This window comes from Crotalus tigris, unplaced genomic scaffold (assembly GCF_016545835.1).
Source record: "Crotalus tigris isolate CLP2741 ecotype Arizona unplaced genomic scaffold, ASM1654583v1 scf7180000018484.1034840, whole genome shotgun sequence".
NCBI classification, from domain to species: domain Eukaryota; kingdom Metazoa; phylum Chordata; class Lepidosauria; order Squamata; family Viperidae; genus Crotalus; species Crotalus tigris.
The window spans coordinates 657,472-677,267 of record NW_024097032.1 but is presented as its reverse complement, the minus strand read 5'-3'; the positions used below and the strand labels follow the sequence as shown (position 1 = coordinate 677,267).

Genomic DNA, 19,796 nt, shown 5'->3' with positions numbered 1-19,796 from the left:
TGGAAAACTGCCTGGAAATTTCAGCGTATCCAGAATGCTATGATAAGACAGTTGATTCCATTATTACCACAGTTTCACTGTACTATTTCCAAATCAAAGTTTCAGGTTGCTGCCTTTAAAACCTTGCAGCCAGGGTTGCTGGTGTTCTGTTGTCCAAATGTGTGATTTAGAAGAAACAGGCTTTCTCAAATGTGCCAGCCAACAGATGAATTATGTTTAGCCGAGAGATCCTTTAACTGGCTAATCTTTATACTCTTGGTTGTATGCTGACGGTTGGATGGGGAATAATTTTCTCTTTTGGCAAGCAGTAGTCTTTTCCCTCTAATTTTTTTAAACTACCTGGTGAGCAAAAGTAATCATTGGATTAACAGTTATTGAAACATTCAATTTCTCTGAAAGGACATCCTCAAAAAAAAAAAAAAAAAGCTGGCCTGTGTTCAGGAATAAACTCTAGCCTTGTCCTGATGCTCTTTCTGGACAGCAGAGGTTTCTTCCTGGCATACCCTTTATTAATATTGTTGAGTTGAAGATTAAATATCTCTGTATTGAAATAGGATAAAAACGTGAAAAATGCCAGTGGGATGAATTTAATTTTTCACATAATTCTATATCATATATACACCCAAATGTATGGATTACGTGGTTGTAATGAGACAGCCTTTGCATTTACAGAGTGAAAATGCCATGACTGTAATATTAGTCTTTACTGTGTTCCCCCATTCTGCTAATGTAACTTTTGTTTTAGGTTAGTAAACTGTTCCAGTTGGATTCCCGGGTGCAGGAGTGGGAGGAAAGGAGAGAGAAGAGGGGATTATTAGTCAGAGTACGGAAATTCATGAATGCCAGAAAGCTGAGAAAATAGCTTAGTAACAGAGAAGGTTTGTTTTGTTTCCAAGTCACTTTCTTGTGTCTGTGCAATAATTCTCAGATTAGGAGGCCCTTGGTGCTGTGAAAAGATTAGTATTCATTCTTATCAATGAGAATTACTTAAGAGTATGAAAACAAATCCTGCCTCTAAAGTTTTTGTTATGTCCTTTTTTCCCTATAAATTGTTCTTCTAATAGGACTAATTTTCTGATTATCCTTCTGCTTAGCAGAAACCTATAAGCACAAATTAAGAAATGGAAAATTAAAAGCATATTTTAGAAGTCAATTTTTCCCCTTCAATTTGCCATTTTTTTTCATACAGGATTATATGAAAAGTGTTTTGAACCCCAGGTTTGCATTCCTTGTGATGGTGGTCATTGAGTTGGAATATATATTGAAAATAGTACAGCTGTTTAATGTGGTTTGTACATTTCATGAACACAATACAACTTGATGTCACATAATTTTATAAACCTTGATATGCTTTTATTATTCTTATTTGTATGATTGTTTGCCGGTAGTATTGTCACTCCTCACCTTCATCATGTTTCAGTATGTTACTGTTTTTATATATTGGAAGCTCCCTTGTAGAGTTTGATTCTGAAGTGATCTATAAGCTTTAAACAAATGAATGCCATTGGATGATGTGGGTTTATCGATTATCTAAATAGCATTGAGCTGTGTCAGAAGTTGAATTGCTCAGTGTCTGCTGTTCAAGTCTATGAGTTTCTTCTTGTGGAATTTCTTGTGTGTTTCTGTATAGATATTCCTTTTTTCCATTTTTTTTAAAAAACAAGGGCATATTATATATTCATATATATGTTACATATATATTCCATTATCTCTTCCTCGTAACACAATAACTAGGATAACTATGAATAGCTATGCAGTTTGCTTGTCAGATTTGCAAATGATATCAATCTAGGGGAATTGAATAATTATCTTCAAGGAATAAATCTCATTTCCAAATGATTTTGATAGGCTTGAATATTACACCAGATCCAACAGTATGACTTTCCATTGTGACATGTCCTACATATGAGTGGTCGGAGGGGAAAATCAAATGTATAAATAAGTACAGTATATAGAAATACTAATGGGCTACACCAGTGATGGCGAACCTTTTAGAGACTGAGTGCCCAAACTGCAACCCAAAACCCACTTATTTATCGCCAGGTGCCAGGTGGGCGTGGCTGGTCATGGCAAATGGGTGGGTGTGGCCAAGGTGGGCATGGTCACCTCGATGTTGCTTGTGGGGAGGGACACCTGTGGGTGTCGGGCAGGGCTGGGGGTCTCTGACAGGTGGGGCAGTGGGCAGGAGGCTCGTCCTGTGGGGTTAGGCGAGGCAGGGCAGGAGTGTTATTGCCGCAGGGCAAGGAGGGGCAGGAGCGGCTGCTGCCTGACACCATCGGCCCTCACACACAGAGGCCAGTGAGCGCATGGGGGGGGCCAACAGTGTCCGTCAGCAGCCACAGCCTGCCAGCCCTTCGACCGGCATACTGAGGCTCTACAGCCCGCTGCCAGCAGTTCAGAGAAGCCGCCTCTGAGCTGGACAGCCAGCTGACAGTTGAGGAAGTGATGCAGTCGGTTGTTCCCAGGAAAAGAAGAGCATGCGAGGCGAGGAGGGATGGGACGGGGGGAAGGAAACCAACCATGCTGGTTTTCATCCAGCCATGTGGAACCTCGCTGAGTTAGCGGGTGGCTGGTTGAAGAGGGACGGTTGGCATCTCCGGAGCATGGCGTATTGCCCACAGACTCTGTGTGCCGCCTCTGGCACACGTGCCATAAGTTCGCCACCACTGGGCTACACCCTTGAGCTGAATGAACTGAATATGAGTAAGCAGTGTCATGCAGCAATTGAAAACGCCAATGCAATTGTTAGCTGCATCCACAGTGCCCAGAGCAAAAAAGATAAATTCATTATACTCTTCACTGATAAGATCACACTTCTAGTGCTGATCCAATATGGAGCACCATGCTTTTAAAAGAAGCTAGAAAAGTCAGGGGAAGTCCATTCCAGATTCTGGAAATCAAGCCATTGAGGAATGATTAAAGGAGCCTGGAATATTTAGCTTAAAATAGAAGTCTAAGGGAAGTTTGATAACAAATACTATATCAGAAAGAAGAGTAAAAGATAAGCATTAGTCCCAGGAATATATATGTTTAAATTTAATATATTCACTCCCAAAGGCATAGAAGTGACACTTTTTTCTCTTATTGTTTGTATGATCTTTCATGATATTACTTTTTTATGATTGTGTATTTTGATTCATTTGTACCATGGGTTTCCTGTTGGCTTCATTGTATTCTTAGTGAGAGGCTCTCAACTGTGGCAAGAAAAGAAAAGGGATAAATATAATAAATAAACCTTGGAATAGATGCATAAATAGATAATGGTATAAGGATGGAATTCAAATAAACAAGACTTACCTTTTATCACTCTATAATAAAGAGGTTTATACTGAAATGGTTCAAGTTCAAATTAGCAATTAAAGAGATGCTGACTATTTTGAGCTGGGCAATCCTTCAGAATGGAAGAGTTCAGCATTTGGAGGAAGGGCTGTTTAAGGAGAAGGGGTGATATAATCAGATAAATCAAAACAATTATATCAGAATAGCCAGTTAAGACAGTGCTATTAAATTCAGTATTATGTTTTAAAAGTACTGGTTTATACATTTCAGTCCTCAAATAGTCGGTTGGAAGAGCTTTGTGAATAGATTACTAGAAAGAAAGCAGATGGTAATGTAGCACACTTGCCAAACCTGAATAAATTAATCAAAATTGAGTTAAAAAAAGGTTTTTTGTTTTATTTATATCTCAACCCTACTATTTTTACGTATAAATCAAGCTGGCAAACATATCCAACACACCTTCCTCCTGTTTCCCCACAACAAACCTGAGGTCAGATGGGCTGAGAGAATGACTTTTTTTGGTAACAATACAAATCCATTACACAAATCACAACAGGGACTTTTAAATAAGAACTTCCTGATAAGTGGTAAAAAGGACTTTCCAATAAGCGGTTTTGGATAATGAAGAAAAAAAATCTCCAAAACAGTGATGTAATGGATAGCATTTTGGAAAGACAGAATCTACTGTCTTTTCCATTGGCTGATCTGTCAAATAACTTGAAAAAATGATTAAGGATATGGATTTTGTAGTATTTGTAATTTAATATCATTTAATTTAATGTTTTTACCTAGAGCAAGGGTCTTCAAACTTGGCCCTTTTATGACTTGTGGACTTCAGCTCCCAGAATTCCTCAGCCAGCGGGCCTGGCTGAGGAATTCTGAGAGTTGAAGTCCACAAGTCATAAAAGGGCCAAGTTTGAAGACCCTGACCTAGAGAAACAAGGTTTGAAGTTCAGATACCTATTATTCCCTACAGTGAAACTGAGGGGGGGAGACTCCCTCCCTTTGCCTTGATTCTTACTTCTAATGGACTGTTACACAATAGAAGTCCCATTGCTTATCTGGTCTGTGATGTAGTTTGCATCCATGTAATATGAATGTGGACTTTTTTCAAAAAAGCTAAAATTAAACACATGTGTAGCAGTTTTGAATGCCATTTAAATTTGATGTGGAATAAAACTCTACGGGCTTTCAAAACAAAACATAAACATCTGTAAAATAAATTACAATTTCAGAGGAAAAAGTTCATGGTGGATTTTAATAATTACAATAGGGAATTAGTGCTCACAATGTCTAGTGTTGTGTGATTTGGATGACTATGACTTAAGTCTATGGAGAAACAAGTAAACTAGAGCTTTTTTAACTAATTCTTTCCAGACCTTGTTTGATTTGCAGAAGACTTTGGTTCTTTACTATGTTATAAATTTATGAGTTAAGGGCCATATAATATCTATAAATCTCATGTAATGCTTGACTTTTTCCTGGCTTATATAAATCTCAGCAGAGATGAGAATTGCTCTTGTGTTTTTGTATATTTGTGAATTGGGATCTGTAAATAGAATAAATTAAATTGGTGTTTTTAAATATAGATTTTTCTAAATAATTTTTAAAAGACAAAAGAAATATAATACAGACTAATTCAATGAAAACTTGCATTTAAAATAGAATTTTGATCTAACATATAAATACTACCAAATATATTGGATTAAAAAAAACCTTGCTGTTTTACATAGATCTTTTAAGGCTATGCATGATAGATATGTTATTGAAGATTATTATTAACATAGACATGATAAAGGGACTTGGGGAATTAGAGAATAAATTTAATACCAACAACTTGGTTTTATGCCCTTTGTGTTATGACTCACCTTGATTTTTATTTCAACAAAATAGAGCTTCTTCTATAAGTGTCATAGATGTATCTTGTGTCTTCTGTGATTACTCCCACTATTATACATTATTATTATTTTAAAATTTATTTAGTATATTGCATACTTAATTTTTGTCATATCTTTTGAAATATAAGCCATGGTTTACATCACTGTTTTCTAATCTAGTGCCACTAAAGTAATGGCATCTTTAGAAGATACCAAGTTGGTGACAACTAAGTTAATATGAATGAGACATGGCTAGCCTTTGCATCTGAGAATAGAATTTTTGCTCTAGTAACAATTTTGGGAAGGTGTACAGTAAATTTTGGTGTCTGCTAGTAACATGTATCTGAAATTACAAATTTAAAAAATCAGAGTTATAGAACTGCAATTTGTTCTAAAGTAAAAGTACTCTTCTTTGTATACAAAGGAGTTAAAAGGGACAAGGCAGCTCAGGAGACCAAAGCTGTTCTGTTGCTTTGTTCCTGATGTGTTGAACAATTGAGTAAGGTTGAATGAGAACTTTAAAAAAAACATTTGAAAGGAATAGGTATTCATACCACCTATATTCAGTTTGGAGTCCAAATTTCTTAAATAATTGAGTAATTGTTTCCCATTAGAATGTTAGAAAGCCAACATGTGGGGTTTTTTTCTTTGCATGTATGTCTCATGAAAAAGCATCTTATCCTCTGATGATTATTCTCCAGTGATAACCTAATGAAATGATAGTAACATGGAAGTTTGGCCTCTTTTAGATAAGGTGCTGGTCAGTTCTATGAGAAGTATCTCTGCAGTTCCATGTTCATTTTCCTGGGCCTAGGTCCAACTGCGATGTAATTTTTCATAGATTCTATTCTTTTATTATTTCATATTTCATATTTCCTGCCACTGAAACTTTGAATGGTCAAGTTATCAAATACATTATAATTTTGTTCAGTTTTGTTACACTGTGCTATTTTCCCCTTTAGCAGTATTTTTCTAGTATTGGCAGAGTCACTTTAATTTTGATTCAATAAATACATAAATAATTATCTTGCACATATGTCATAATAGTGTAAAATTAGTACTGCAGTAGTTCACTAGGATTATGGTGCCTACAGCAAAAGGTTGACAGTACATGGTGATGAATTAGCTGATACATTGAAGCATGGGTGGGCAACCTACGGCAACTTTACAACCTGTGAACTTCAAGTCCCAGAATTCCTGAGGCAGCATGGAAAGTAAAATTGCCATAGTTGCCCACCCCTGCATTAAAGTTGCCCGTTGACAGTAAAGTTGCACCTGTCCTGTGCAGGATAGCCTGTCTTCATGGGTTGGATTTCTATTGAAGTAACACTGCCATCATGTGGTAGAGCGTTATGGGAATATCTTTCCTAGACAATACATTTATTTATGAGGAACTTTTCAAGATATTACTCTTTATGAGTGTCAGGTTTTCCATTTCTTTCTAAGAAAAGGAAAAATTTCTGCTGTTTCTTGTTCTGTGTGTCTTGTTTATTTATGTTTTCTCTCTTCAAAAACTGACTTTGGTTTTAACGGCCTCCTGCTTTTTCTTTTTTCTGGATCCCTCTGAGAATCTGTTTGATAAATAATTCCCAGACCATATTAATAAAACATTTAAAAGTTAGGAGTTTTATATTTTAAAATTGATGGCTGAATCTTCAATAGTTGGATGTCCAGCCATTCCTATCTCTCTTTCAGCTTTTGTTTTGGTAAGACTTATTATAATCCAGGGGATGGATTTGTGTCTTCATTTTTTAAAAGAAAGAAACCTGTAAGCTTTAATGTTCAGTGTTCTCTCATTTCAATCTTCCAAGGCTCAACTGGAACCTCCAAAATCAGAAATGTATAGGTGCAGTTGCTTCTTTATAAGTATTTATTTAAATCTTTTAATCACAAAATCTTTTCTCAGAGCTACCAAAACATTATGTAGTAACATAGTTTCTGCATCTTGTAGAATAAATAAAAGTAAATTGTTTAATATTATCAAGTAAAACAATTTTGTAGTTGACTTTCTATTTTACAGCCAATAAAATAGATTTTTCTTCATTTGTATAAAGAAAATTGATTTTTATGGGCTAGAAACTTTGAAGTTACACATTATACATTCTTAGCTTTGTCTACTTTCCTACAATTTGTATTTTACTGTAGATTTCTCAATGGCAAAGACAAAATAGTCATATTCATATTTATTACAAATTAATATTGCATATATGTACTTGGACAAATGAAACTTGGTAAATATCAACATTCAGAAACTGAATATGCTAGCCAAATTTTGTTTTCAATGTATATTATAATAACAAATAATTACAATAGGTAAAATGCTTAAGAAGTATCTATCTGTATTATATTATATGGGAAAAGATATATTTTATTTTTAATAAATATACTAAATAAATCCATCCATGTCAGGATAATAAAGTGTGGACCAAACACTCCATGATCCTAACAGGCCTTACCTCAGAAGATTAGCCAGTCTTATTAAATTGTTTTAATTTTAGAAAACAAAAGTAACTATGGTTCCAACCACCTTTAGTCTTGTTGATCATAAAATCCATCACAAATACTGCTGATGTATTAATGGTTGATTTACTGTTGTTTATATTGTTCCTATCTGAGTTTTAATTTTATCTTATTAACTTCCCAGAGTACTTTGGGGTTGGGATGTATTATAAATACCATGAAGAAAAGAAAAGGACTTCTTTACATATACAGTATTAAACATGGGCATTGAGCTTAAAGCCTCATACATTCCAGCTGAGAACAAAGTCCACTGCTCCCACAATAAAGAGCCAGGATGTTTTAAAACAGAAAGGATCCATCAAAATCAGCAGTATTAAACCAGCACACAGATTAGTTCCGGGAGCCTCTTGCTAATATTTAACTAATATGTTACTTTAAGGCAAAGAAGGAAGATAAAGCTGAATGTCCCAGGATAAAAAAGTCAACAGACTGTAGTTATTATGTACTCATCCATCCCTCTGGTGACTAACACATTTATTACTTCAGAAACTTCTGTGTTCACAGTTCATTAGACCCATGGAATATAATCTTGGATATATTGTATCTATGCAGACATACACCTATATGGCATGTAGCTGATGAAACAGGTATTGAAATAGAGGTATTTATGCATGTGCTGTTCTATAAATTTCAACATGTTTATTTATTTATTTTGCTGCAAAATAGAGCTACCCATCCGGAAATGGCAAAGGTTTCCTTGCAAATATGCACATACACTCAGATGGGTACAAACTCAGATGGGTGTAAATGATCCTTTATATATATCAGTGCCAACATCTTCAGTGTTTTATGAGGTGAAAATAACACTTTGAATATACCTGAAAAAAGGATGTGACACAGTAAAATTATCAGAAATTATGTGACCTGAGAACAGATTCAGAATACAAATAATTTTATATCAGTTGACTTTCCAGATCTTTTCAAAGGCAGCAGTGAAAAGTAAGGCACACTACTGTAATCTAATCAGAATGTAAACAGGTCATGTGTAAGTGACTGTGACAAGATCTGTCTTTTTGAGGAATGGATGCAACTAGTTCATCAAAAGCATTCCTATCTACTATCATTAGCTAGTTATCCAGGACTGAAGATAAGAGTAAAAAAATTCCCAGGAGAGCAAATTCTGGGCCAAAATCATTCAAGTGTGCAGGAAGTGAGATAGGACAAAGCCAGGACTGAGAAGAAAAACCGTAAGAGCAAAGAGATAAAGGAGCAAAGTAATCAAAAGAAAGCAGAAAGGGTGTATGAGAGAGGACAACTATAAGAAGCAGGAGAGGGAAAAAATAGAAAATAGAGCAAGATTTCTGTTAAAACAAGCCTACACTGATTGCCATGACTGTACAAACTGTCTTGTTCACACATATTTAGATGCTGCCAGTAATCTCAACTACAACTTATGGATGAGGATTTATTTTATTTTCATTAGTAACCTTTTTGCACAGCATATTAGCCACCGCCCATAACAAAGAGCTTAATCTAATAAAATTACCACTCACTCATGTACATCCTTTCTGTGAGTTCAAGTGTGTAGCTTTAATTGGTAATAATTTAAAATAATCTCCATACAAATAATCTCTTCTTCTGCTATTCATTTGCTCAAAGCATTCTTAGAATGTGGTAGATCTAACAATAAAAAATAGTTCAGGAAATGAATGCCAAGGGTCTAACAGCTCTTCCTCAATTGAGTCATCAGATGTTAAGCTTATGTTTGGTAAACAAAAAATATAAAAACGCCTCTGCATGGTATCATTGCAGACTGTTCTGGACATAAGAAGAAAAGATCTCACTGTGTTTGCAGCTGCTTTCTTCTTTTCTAATGGTTTCATTTTAGCTCTCTGTGTGGCCCTTACTTCAGATGTTTATTTAAATTGAGCCAAAAGACACTTTTCTAGAAATGATTTATTAGTTGACAAAACAAGGGTGGCTGAAGTAGAAAGAACTTTAGGAGTCTGGTGATACTGCACTTTCAGACGTGTGTTTGTTCAAACAAAATAAGAAGCATATTCTTTGAAAAGCTTGAAAGGGAGAAAAGTCTGCTCTTACAATTGACTCCAGATTCTCTATATCCCAGATCATCTTTAGAAGCAGCAGCTTTAATGTCCTTATGATGATGTTTTCTACTTCAGCTTCCATAGACCTTAATGAGTATGCAGTGAATCTGGAAAATGCCTGCTTAGGGTAGTCTGCTTTATTAGATTTGCCTATATGATGAGATTTTGCCACATGCTGTGTTAGAATTATTCCTAATTTATAGCAATAGCATTTATCAATAGCACTTAGACTTATAAAGCACTCCATAGTGCTTTACAACACTCTGTGAGCAATTTACAAATGTCATCATATTGCCCCCAACAATCTGAATCTTCATTTTACCAACCTCGGAAGGATGGAAGGCTGAGCAGGTCAGAATCAAACTCCTGGTTGTGAGCAGAGTTTGCCTGCAATACTGCATTGTAACCACTGCACCACCACAGCTCCAAATTAATCCTAATGCCACCATAATACCTATCAGTCTTTATTTCTAAGCATGTTGTGAGTACATTATATCCCAGTTCACAAGTGTTACAGGAATTGGGAGCTATGGAGACACTTTAGAAAGGAAAGAGTATCCTTTCAGGAGTGTACAAAATATGTCGATTTGAACTGTTTCAAATTTGAAAAGTAATTTGTTTTGCATTTGACATGTGTGTTTTGCTTTCAAAACAGGGTGTTTGATATTTTGGAAGATTGCTGAGCTTTATATTGAGAATTTTGAGCTCAAAATAGAGCTTTTTTTAAACTCAAAATAGTTACAGAATGATTGTGTTAATCTGTTTTGAGTGCTAAACAACAGTTTGAGCTTGAAATGGGACATTTACATTCCAAAACAGTTCAAATTTTTGAAACTTGCCCTTCTTGTGGCCAACCCATTTGTTTTATCCACTCTAAATTGAGAAATGTAAATCAGAATGAGGTAAACACTGAGAAACATAATTTTATCTGTGTACAAAATACAAAAATCAAAAGCCTTGTTCTTCAAGAATGTTGGGACCTAGTATCCTTGAGTATGTCAAGATGCTTTTCGATGTAAGGATTCAGATTACACGGTCTGTGTTTTCCTTATGAATGGTAGAATTCATATAATACAAACTGAAAGGAAGAATGCTCAAAGTACAAACTTAGGAGAGCAAGAATTTTAATCAACAATCTGATCCTCCAATTAAAATGAATATAGGTAGTCTTCGACTTGCTCATTTACTGACTGTTCGAAGTTATAATGGCGCTGAAAAAAGTGACATATGACCGTTTTTCACATTTATGACCAAGTGTGCGGTGTCCCCATGGTCACATGATGAAAATTCAGATGCTTGGCAACTGGTTCATATTTATGACAATTGACATATGTCCTGGGTCATGTGATCACCTCTTTGCTTGACCTTCTGACAAGCAAATGGGGAAGGCAGATTCACTTAACAACCATGTTACTAACTTAACAATTGCAGTGATTCACTTAAAAACTAGCAAAAAAATTATAATGTGGGGCAAAATTCATTTAACAACTGTCTCACTTAGCAACAGAAATCGAGGACTGTTCTTTAAAATGGGGATACGGAATTACCACCAATTACATATAGGTAATTCCACAGCAATCCAAAATTTATTGTGTAACACATGATTAAGCCTAGGTTTTAACGACTTTATACAAGTATTATCATTTATCAATTGTTTCTGACTCCTATCTCCCACAGATTTTATTGTAATTTAACTTTGAATGTTAATGAAATTGATGATTGAAAATGCATTATTTTCCTAACCCCAATTTTGTTTAAAAATAAATGCAATTTTATTTTCAGGGTGCTCTAATATTTATATAGAATAATAAATTTAATCAGCATAGGTATTTTTTTAAAAAAAAAATAATAATATAGAGAAAAAAATGTTCAGAGCAGTCTATTTTTAAAAAGATGAAAAGCTACAATATAATATAAAGAGAAGGATGTAGAAAATAAGAGGTCCTGATGTGGTGAGTGTAAAGCCCTACCATGAATTATGGACAAATTGAAAACAGGCACAATAATTAGCTGTCATCACAGCATATGGCAGACAGATGAGATATATGCTTTAGTTCTAAAACTGGGTTTATTGCTATTCGACTACCATTCTCTACTCAATTATCTGTCCTTATTGAATTCAGTCAGATTTATTTTTAAGGAGATGCATTAATAAGAGGGTTTACTAATTCTTAGAGACTTCTCCCTAAAATCCCATTATTGGATTCAATTTAATATTCTTAATATTTTATTAATATATAGATTTATTTGTAGCATGCTCATGTTTATTAATGCAAAAGTAGTTATTACTGGTATATTTTAATATTTGCTATTTGTTCCAAAAGGAAATAAATGGTATGTCTACAAAAGTTATACTTGATCTCATTTCTCAATAATTGCCATCAGTACTTTTGAATTGATACTGTTGACATTATACTATAGACAGGTAACCAAAGAAACATGTTATTTCTTTTTAATATGAATTGTGCACTGAGATATAAACCAATCTTAATTCTTTCGGTGGAATCATGAATCAATCATTTTGTCAATTTTTAAAAAATAGTAACTGAATTGATTAGACACATGATCATTTTGGAATGGACATTTGATAAAGTCTGACTCAGTTACATAGACAGCCAGTTCCAACAGGATTCCAGTTAGTTGCTTGTAGGATTGGGAGAGCATTTTAAAATAATCACAGATTTTGAATAAATGTCCTCTAGAACATTGTTTCTTAAACTTTCAAGATCACAGAACATTGAACAATATCTATTTTTATGAAGAATGCTAATGATTGTTTCTATAAAAAAAAGACCAAGACTGAAACAAGCAAAGGTTAATGATGCTTTTTATTTTTTTTTACATTTTATATATCAATTAAAAATCTTAACGAGAGATATGACTTTATTATATATGATAACATTTTTCATTAAAAATAGAATGAGATTTATCTTTAATGATGTCTTTAGAGATAGAAAATATTACTTCTTTAATCTTGATTCTGCTCTTTATTATTTTAATGCTTGAACTTGTTCTGTTCCATTGAAAAGTCTTCTGATAGATGGTATCTTCCACCTGCAAAGCTTGCCAAGATGTTCCAGAATAATTCACCAACATGTTGGAAATGTAAAAAAGTACATGGAACATATTATCATCTATGGTGGACATGCCCAGTTGCAAAAAAATACTGGTCTACAATAAGAAAGTGGATCCAAGAAATAATAGACCAACTTGTAGACTGGAAACCAGAGATCTTTTTGTTGGGTATTTTAAATAGAAAATATAGTAAAGAAATATGGTACTTAATTTTACATATAATAACGGTGGCAAGAATAGCATATGCACAGTGCTGGAAAAATGAGAATATACCATCAGAGGAAGAAGTAATAAGAAAAATCCTGGACTGTGCTGAGATAGACAAATTAACAAAAGAGATAAAAGAAAAGGAAGACACAGAGTATTATATAGTATGGAACAAGGTGTATGTCTGGTTGGAGACTAGAAATAATAGAGGAGAATAAATATGGAAAGGTCAAAAGTGAAAATATGTGTACAATAATGTATAATAATAATAATATGAATTATTCTTAGTAAGAAATAGAACATGAAGGAACAAAAATGTAAATAAGAAATAATGGGGCTATAAGGACAAATATTTAAAGAAGAATAAGGGACAAATGTAAATATTAGGTTACTGTTACGTAATTGCTGTAAAAAAAGGAGGAGTATATATTGTGTGTGTATGTGTGTTATGTTTTGCTTTGTTTTGTTTTGTTGGTTAAAAATAAAAATTTATAAAAAAAAGAAAAGTCTTCTGATGGTGCAGTTTTCATTTGCTTCTGTGTGATCTCTAAGGAGAATGATGGGAATGTACTGACAAACTGACCACTGCCTTCTGAAAGTGTTATGTCAATGCTCAGTTAGACTTAGAGCATGGCATGTTGATCCTGGAGGATGGATGCAGTTCTTAACACCCATATCCACTCAGCTCTTTTGACATTTGTAAAACAAGTCAGTGATAAATGCATCATATCTAAGGATTTAAATTTGTAAATCTCAAAACATAAATTATACAGGCATCTGAGTTTTATTTATTTATTCTGCAGCATTGGTACAGTAATTATTATTCATATCATGAACAATGACTCAGGTTTTTATTGCTTTTCCTTTCATCATACTAGTGAACTCCACATCCTTGTAAAATAAATATGAACGTTGCTTCTGTCTGAAGATCTGTGATTCTAACTACCGTATTTTCCGGCATATAAGACAACTTTCTAAACCCTGAAAATCTTCTCAAAAGTCAGGGATCGTCTTATACGCCCAGTCGTCTTATACGCTGGAATATACGGTAGCTGTATGTATTGTGATTTTCATTTTCATTTGCTCTATTGCTTTATACTTCTTTCCCTGTACCTTCTTAAAACTCATTTCAATAACCGTACAAGTATTTTTGTTCTAACAAAATAATACTGTCTGCTTTTGAACATGGTAATTATTTTGCTTCCTGCCTGTTAAATTCTTCACCTCCTTTATGGCCATGGGTGAAGTTAAAAGACACAGTTACTATTTTTCCTTCCTTCCCAATTATTATAGAGATTTGACCTGGTGAGAGGATTTGCTGCTTTGGCACTTTATAAGTTATCTTCCAGCTTTTATTATTTACAGAGGGTGTGTTTGCACCACATGCCTGTTGATCTGCCTGACAGCCATGCTGCTTGTTTTCCCCCTCTTTGCCAGAAGTCAAGTTGTGAACGGTACTAATTCTTTGCTGACTGTCTGAGAATAACCAAAAGTTGTGGTCTCTTTATTTCCATTTTAAATCTAGAAAATTAAATAATGATCAACTCCCTAAAAATGATTTTCTTTTAATCAAGGAATATTAAAATAATTTGTGTCCACACAAGAACGTCCTCTTTGGATCCACCTGTATGACTTCTCCAACCTACTGTTTTTGGGATTTGATGCGAATGAAGCTTCCAGAATTTCCAGCTAGCGTGGCCATGTTTGGATAGTTTACAATGGCTTGCAGAAACTCAGTGCATCCATGCTTTAAACCTTGGCACATGAATTTTATATGAAGATTCTTCCATATAGTTTGTGATAAATTTTAACCTATGCTGTAGCTTTATATATATTGCTTACTTTTTTAAAATTTCGTCCAGCCATTTCATAGATGTTTTCACATGACCACCTTTAAGGAAGCTTCTCTGTTCCAGTCCTGCTTCACTAGCAAAGTTGTATCTTCTGCTTCTAGATTGTTCTCTGGCTTTCTCAAGGATGCCTACTCTCCATTCATGAAATAATATATATATGTTTAACAAAAATATGGAACAGCAAAAAGCTATGAGGAACCCTAAACTTAAAAATAAATTTATTGAAACATGGTCATCTTTCCTCAGCAATATTAACTAAAGTTTTTCCTAACAGATTCCCCATACTCTGGATGTATTTTCTTATGTGTCAGTATTCTGAAGTTTCATTCATATTTAATTTTTGTCTTGATTTTTTTTGTGTATTCAGTAAAAAGTAGTATACGTATAAAAATGTACATGGGTACTCACAGCCCCAAATAAGGTAAGTTTCAGTGGTCCTTCTCTGGGAAGTGCCACCTTTAGAGAGGAGATAGGTGGCAATCAGAGGACCAGTTATCCCAATCAGTACCATAGTGTATGAGTAGTTGATTCTTCATTTTCCCAGGGTTAGAGAAAGTTTTTTTAAAATTACTCAGGCCATTTAAATTTCATTTTATTTTGCTGATTTCCTCTATAAAACAATCATGAAAGTTGTTCATTTTATGTAATAGACTCTGTTATAATTCATAACTGACGCTGGCCTATTTCTCCAAACCCATGCTCACAAATGGTACTAAGTGTATACTTTTTAGTTGAAAATTTGAATGGATAAATGTACTCTGAATATCTTTGAAACTTAAAAGCATACCCCTGCAAAGTTTTATAGTGTGTAGCAATACTGTAAGGCATTGGTCACAGGAAATTAATAACCCTATTGTGGATAAAGATTGCAGAAGATTCCTGCTGATTGTATTTGACAAGCTGATGTAAAAACTATTAGATGCTGATTTAGATCTTAGCTAAAAAAAAAAAACAAAAGTGAGTTTTCTCAGAAACAAAGGGTTTATTTTAATTCTTCTAACAATCTCTCTTCCTATACCTTCTTTCTTTTCTTTCCTTTAGGTGTGGCTTATCAAACCAGAGGCCGTCCTCTGTAAACTCCCACACAGGGGTTGAAATGTCATATGCCAGTATGACTATTAGCACAGATGTGCACACTTCAGAGCTCGGCAGTCAAAGAAGAGGAAGAGAGAAACAAAATGTTTAGAGTCAGTGACGAGACTGCTTGCATGACTAACGCCTTAAAGAGTGCCTTCAGTTTTTGAAGTTGAAGAATAAGTAAACAGAAACAAGGATTACATATTATATTCCAATTCTTTTTTCTTTTTAACCACTTGGGATTTTAGTCTTTGAATTGACGTGGCCACAAGCACTGGACAGCAATATGTGTCATGTCATTGTTACTTGTCGCTCAATGTTGTGGACACTTTTGAGTATTGTTGTGGCATTTGCAGAGCTTATAGCCTTCATGAGTGCGGATTGGCTGATTGGCAAGGCCCAGCCTGGAAGTTTTCAGGACACAGACAGCAGAAGGTCAGGATCAGTGGAACCCTATCGTCCAACCTTGGGGATCTATGGACGTTGCACCAGAATAGAGCACTTCCAGTCTTCCATGCCTGATACATCTTGTGGCCCCTATGCAGATAACTTCAGTGAGATTGCCAGTGGGTTTTGGCAAGCTACTGCTATTTTTCTTGCTGTGGGGATCTTGATACTCTGTGCAGTTGCATTTGTTTCTGTTTTCACGATGTGTGTACAGAGTATTATGAAGAAAAGTATTTTTAATGTCTGTGGGCTGCTACAAGGAATTGCAGGTAGGTGTGACAAAAAGAGAAGCTCTTACATATGTTTGTAATAAGTGGATTTGGAACACTCACATTTAGATTTTATTTTTGTAAATCCTTTTCTCATGTTATAGCTAACTGACTCAAAGAAATGTTATTGCTGTTTCCAAATTAAAGATGATTCAACTAGTGGCACCAGCTGCCCAGAATTGTCTTATCTTGAAAAGCAAGACAGGCTTGGATCTGGTGAGTACGTAAATGGGAGGCCACCAGGAAATCCCAGGGCTTAGACTATTTCAAAATAGCAAATTATATTTCAGAAGAAGACAGTCACTTCTGTGTTTCTGCCAAGAAAACTACATGCATATGGTCATGAAGTCACCATAAGTCAACCTAAACTCATAAACACTTTACTTTTTTTTTTTAAAGTCAGGTAGGAATGTTTATTCAGATTTATCAGTGGAAAAGGAAGAGGGCACATTTCCTGATTGCTCAAGATCCTGAAGAAGAAACATTGTAAGAAGGGAATATTAATAGAAAAACAAGTCCGTTTTTATATATTGGTGTTCTTCAGTTAAATTGCCTCAATTTTGTGGACCCCATTCCCTGTTTTTCTCAGAGCAAGTCAGGGTGTAGGATGACTTGCTGCCAACTTTAAGAAACTTTAGACTTATATGTTCCTTCTTTTTCACTATAGTTTTCGTCCCTACTTTCTGATAAATTCATACTTTGCTGGAACATTTAAATCAGCCAGCTGTGGTTTACATATAAGAACTCTCTTTGTTTCTAAGCCCTGATTGCAGAGTTAGTATAATTACACCATGATTTTAGTTGGTTTAACCAAAATAATAAATATGATTTTGCCTCAGGCCAGAAACAGATGGAATGAATCATTCAGGAGTGGGCGGGGATGGAGGAAATGAGATGGAGGGGGATGAATTTTAGACTCTTTAGTATTCGCATAATGATAAACCATGGTTCTTGTACAGTCTCTAGGATAGGCCACTTCCGGGCCTTGAGCTGCTTGGAACCAGACTGCAGAAATCATAGGCGAGTACGCGCATGCCCACTTACATGAGCAACAGGCAAGCGTGTGTGCACACTCTCCATTAGTGCAAGCGGTGAGCACATGTGCCCATTTTTTGTGCAAATGGAGCTGTATACTTGCACACTTGCCCACTACTCAAGTAGAACCATCATCCCTCCCTCCACACCGCTGGGCCACAAAGCCGGAAAGTTTGGAGAACTCTGCTCTAGGAGACAATTGCAAACTGGCATGGATCAGAGACAATAATCTATTGCTGTATAGTAATTTTAAAAAGATTCATTAGTGGAAATCACAATAGGATCTGAAAGTACAGCAGTCTGTAGATGGAAATTTTAAAATTTGGCTCCTTTGCAACTTATATTATGTCAGCAATCTTGCAGTGATTCTTTAGTCAGACCAATGGTAATGTAAATGGGTGACTGTTGAAGTCTAGCTGATGACATATAACAACAGGTTGTAGTGTGCTAAATTGTGATGCTTGCACGTTTCAAATTGTCAATATTGTAAAAATATTTCCTCATATTTACATTGAAGTTTAGTGTTATATCTATACAGAGATTGCTAATGAATTCTGTTTTTCTGAGGTTTTTCAGTGAAAAACTAGGCTGAAATAGAATTGGAAAATTTATAGCTCAGTATATTGACGGAACCCACTTGTTGTCTTTGTATTCTGTGAGCTGGGCCATCACATTAACTCATAATGTAGTCAATCTATTGTATATAAAATGGTAGATGATACAACTACTATGACTCCTAGCCTATGTTTAGGTTTTACTGCATTGTAAGAAATCAGCTATAGTGTTGTAGACCTCTCTCCATGCAATTACTCCATTCACCTGCAACCGGTTTATATCACAGTATGTGGCTTTTGGCATTTATCTTTCAACTGAATACAAAAGGGCAGCTTGATTACTTTTGTGAAATACTGATAATCACACAAGACCCACATGGCAATGGGAAATAGCCGTGTTTGAATTATTAAAGAGAGGGAGAATGGCTTTATGAAATTTCCACTTCTTTAATCTTAGCCAAATTATGTCCTACCATTTAAAAACAGTCACCAGTAGGTGATTGGCCAAAAAATCATCAGAATCTACTTCTGCAAAAAAAAAAAAAAATTTCATAGGAAGACCAATCCCTCAAAAAGAGGATCTCCCAATTATTTTCTTTCCTACTTCCTAAATTTTTTCTTTGACTACTCAAGCCTGTTTCCTCCTCAAAGGAGAAAATGTCTTCAGATGGCTGCAGAGATCCTGAGAAAAGCAGCAAAGAAATCAGGAAAGACGCCAAATGGTAGAGAAATGTTTCATAAATACTGGAACTAAATTGAAATACTGTAATACCCAAATTAAACAAATATTTGAGGCATTAACTCTGCAGTATCAGGCAACTCTTTATACATAGAATTAGGACTAAATGAGAGCAGGAAAAGTGAAAAGTTGTTTGCAATTTAAGGAGAATAAACAACCAGAAAGGCAATACACATAGTCCTTGACTTACAACAAGAATTGAGAATTTCTATTGCTAAGAAAGACAGTTAAGTGAGTTGTGTCCCATTTTAGGATTTTTTTTGCCACGGTTGTTAAGCAAACCACTGCAGTTGTTAAATATATCATGATGTTAAGCGAACTCAACTGTCCCCATTGACTTGTCAACATCTGGGAAGTTTACAAATTGTGATCACATGACCCCTGGATAGTGCAATTGTCATAAATACATGCCAGTTGCCAAACACCCAAATTTTGATCATATGACCATGGGGATATTGCAATGGTCGTAAGCATGAAAACTGGTCATAAGTCACTTTTTTAGTCCCATTGTAACTTTGAATAGTCACTAAACAAATGGTTGTTAAATCAAGGATTATCTCTACTAATAGCTTGCAGTCACAAGGCCAACCAACATCCACACTATATCATCAGGTAGCATTGTTGGGGCTTTCAAAAACAGTGGGAAGATCTTTTCAGGCCCAGGAATGTCTTATTTATTCAAAATATTTCTCAAGTATTTCATTAAGTTGGATTTCAGAGCAATTTGCAAAGGTGTAAGTAAAATTAATCAACCTAATAGGAATGCAGTGCAATAAACATGAGCAGCCGTTAGAATAAACAAGAACAAAGTGAATC

The 19,796-nt window shown here is 35.0% G+C and overlaps 1 protein-coding gene across 7 annotated transcripts in view; it reads left to right on the top strand.

The window, feature by feature from the left end:
- Nucleotides 1-19,796, top strand: part of LHFPL2 (LHFPL tetraspan subfamily member 2) — an 89,832-nt gene that overhangs the window by 56,759 nt on the left and 13,277 nt on the right. For all 7 annotated transcript variants that reach the window (XM_039352820.1, XM_039352822.1, XM_039352826.1 and 4 more), the window contains one exon: nt 15,901-16,652. In XM_039352820.1, the coding sequence (XP_039208754.1) occupies nt 16,223-16,652 (430 nt within the window). In that variant the 5' untranslated portion in view covers nt 15,901-16,222. The remainder of the gene's footprint in view (nt 1-15,900; nt 16,653-19,796) is intronic.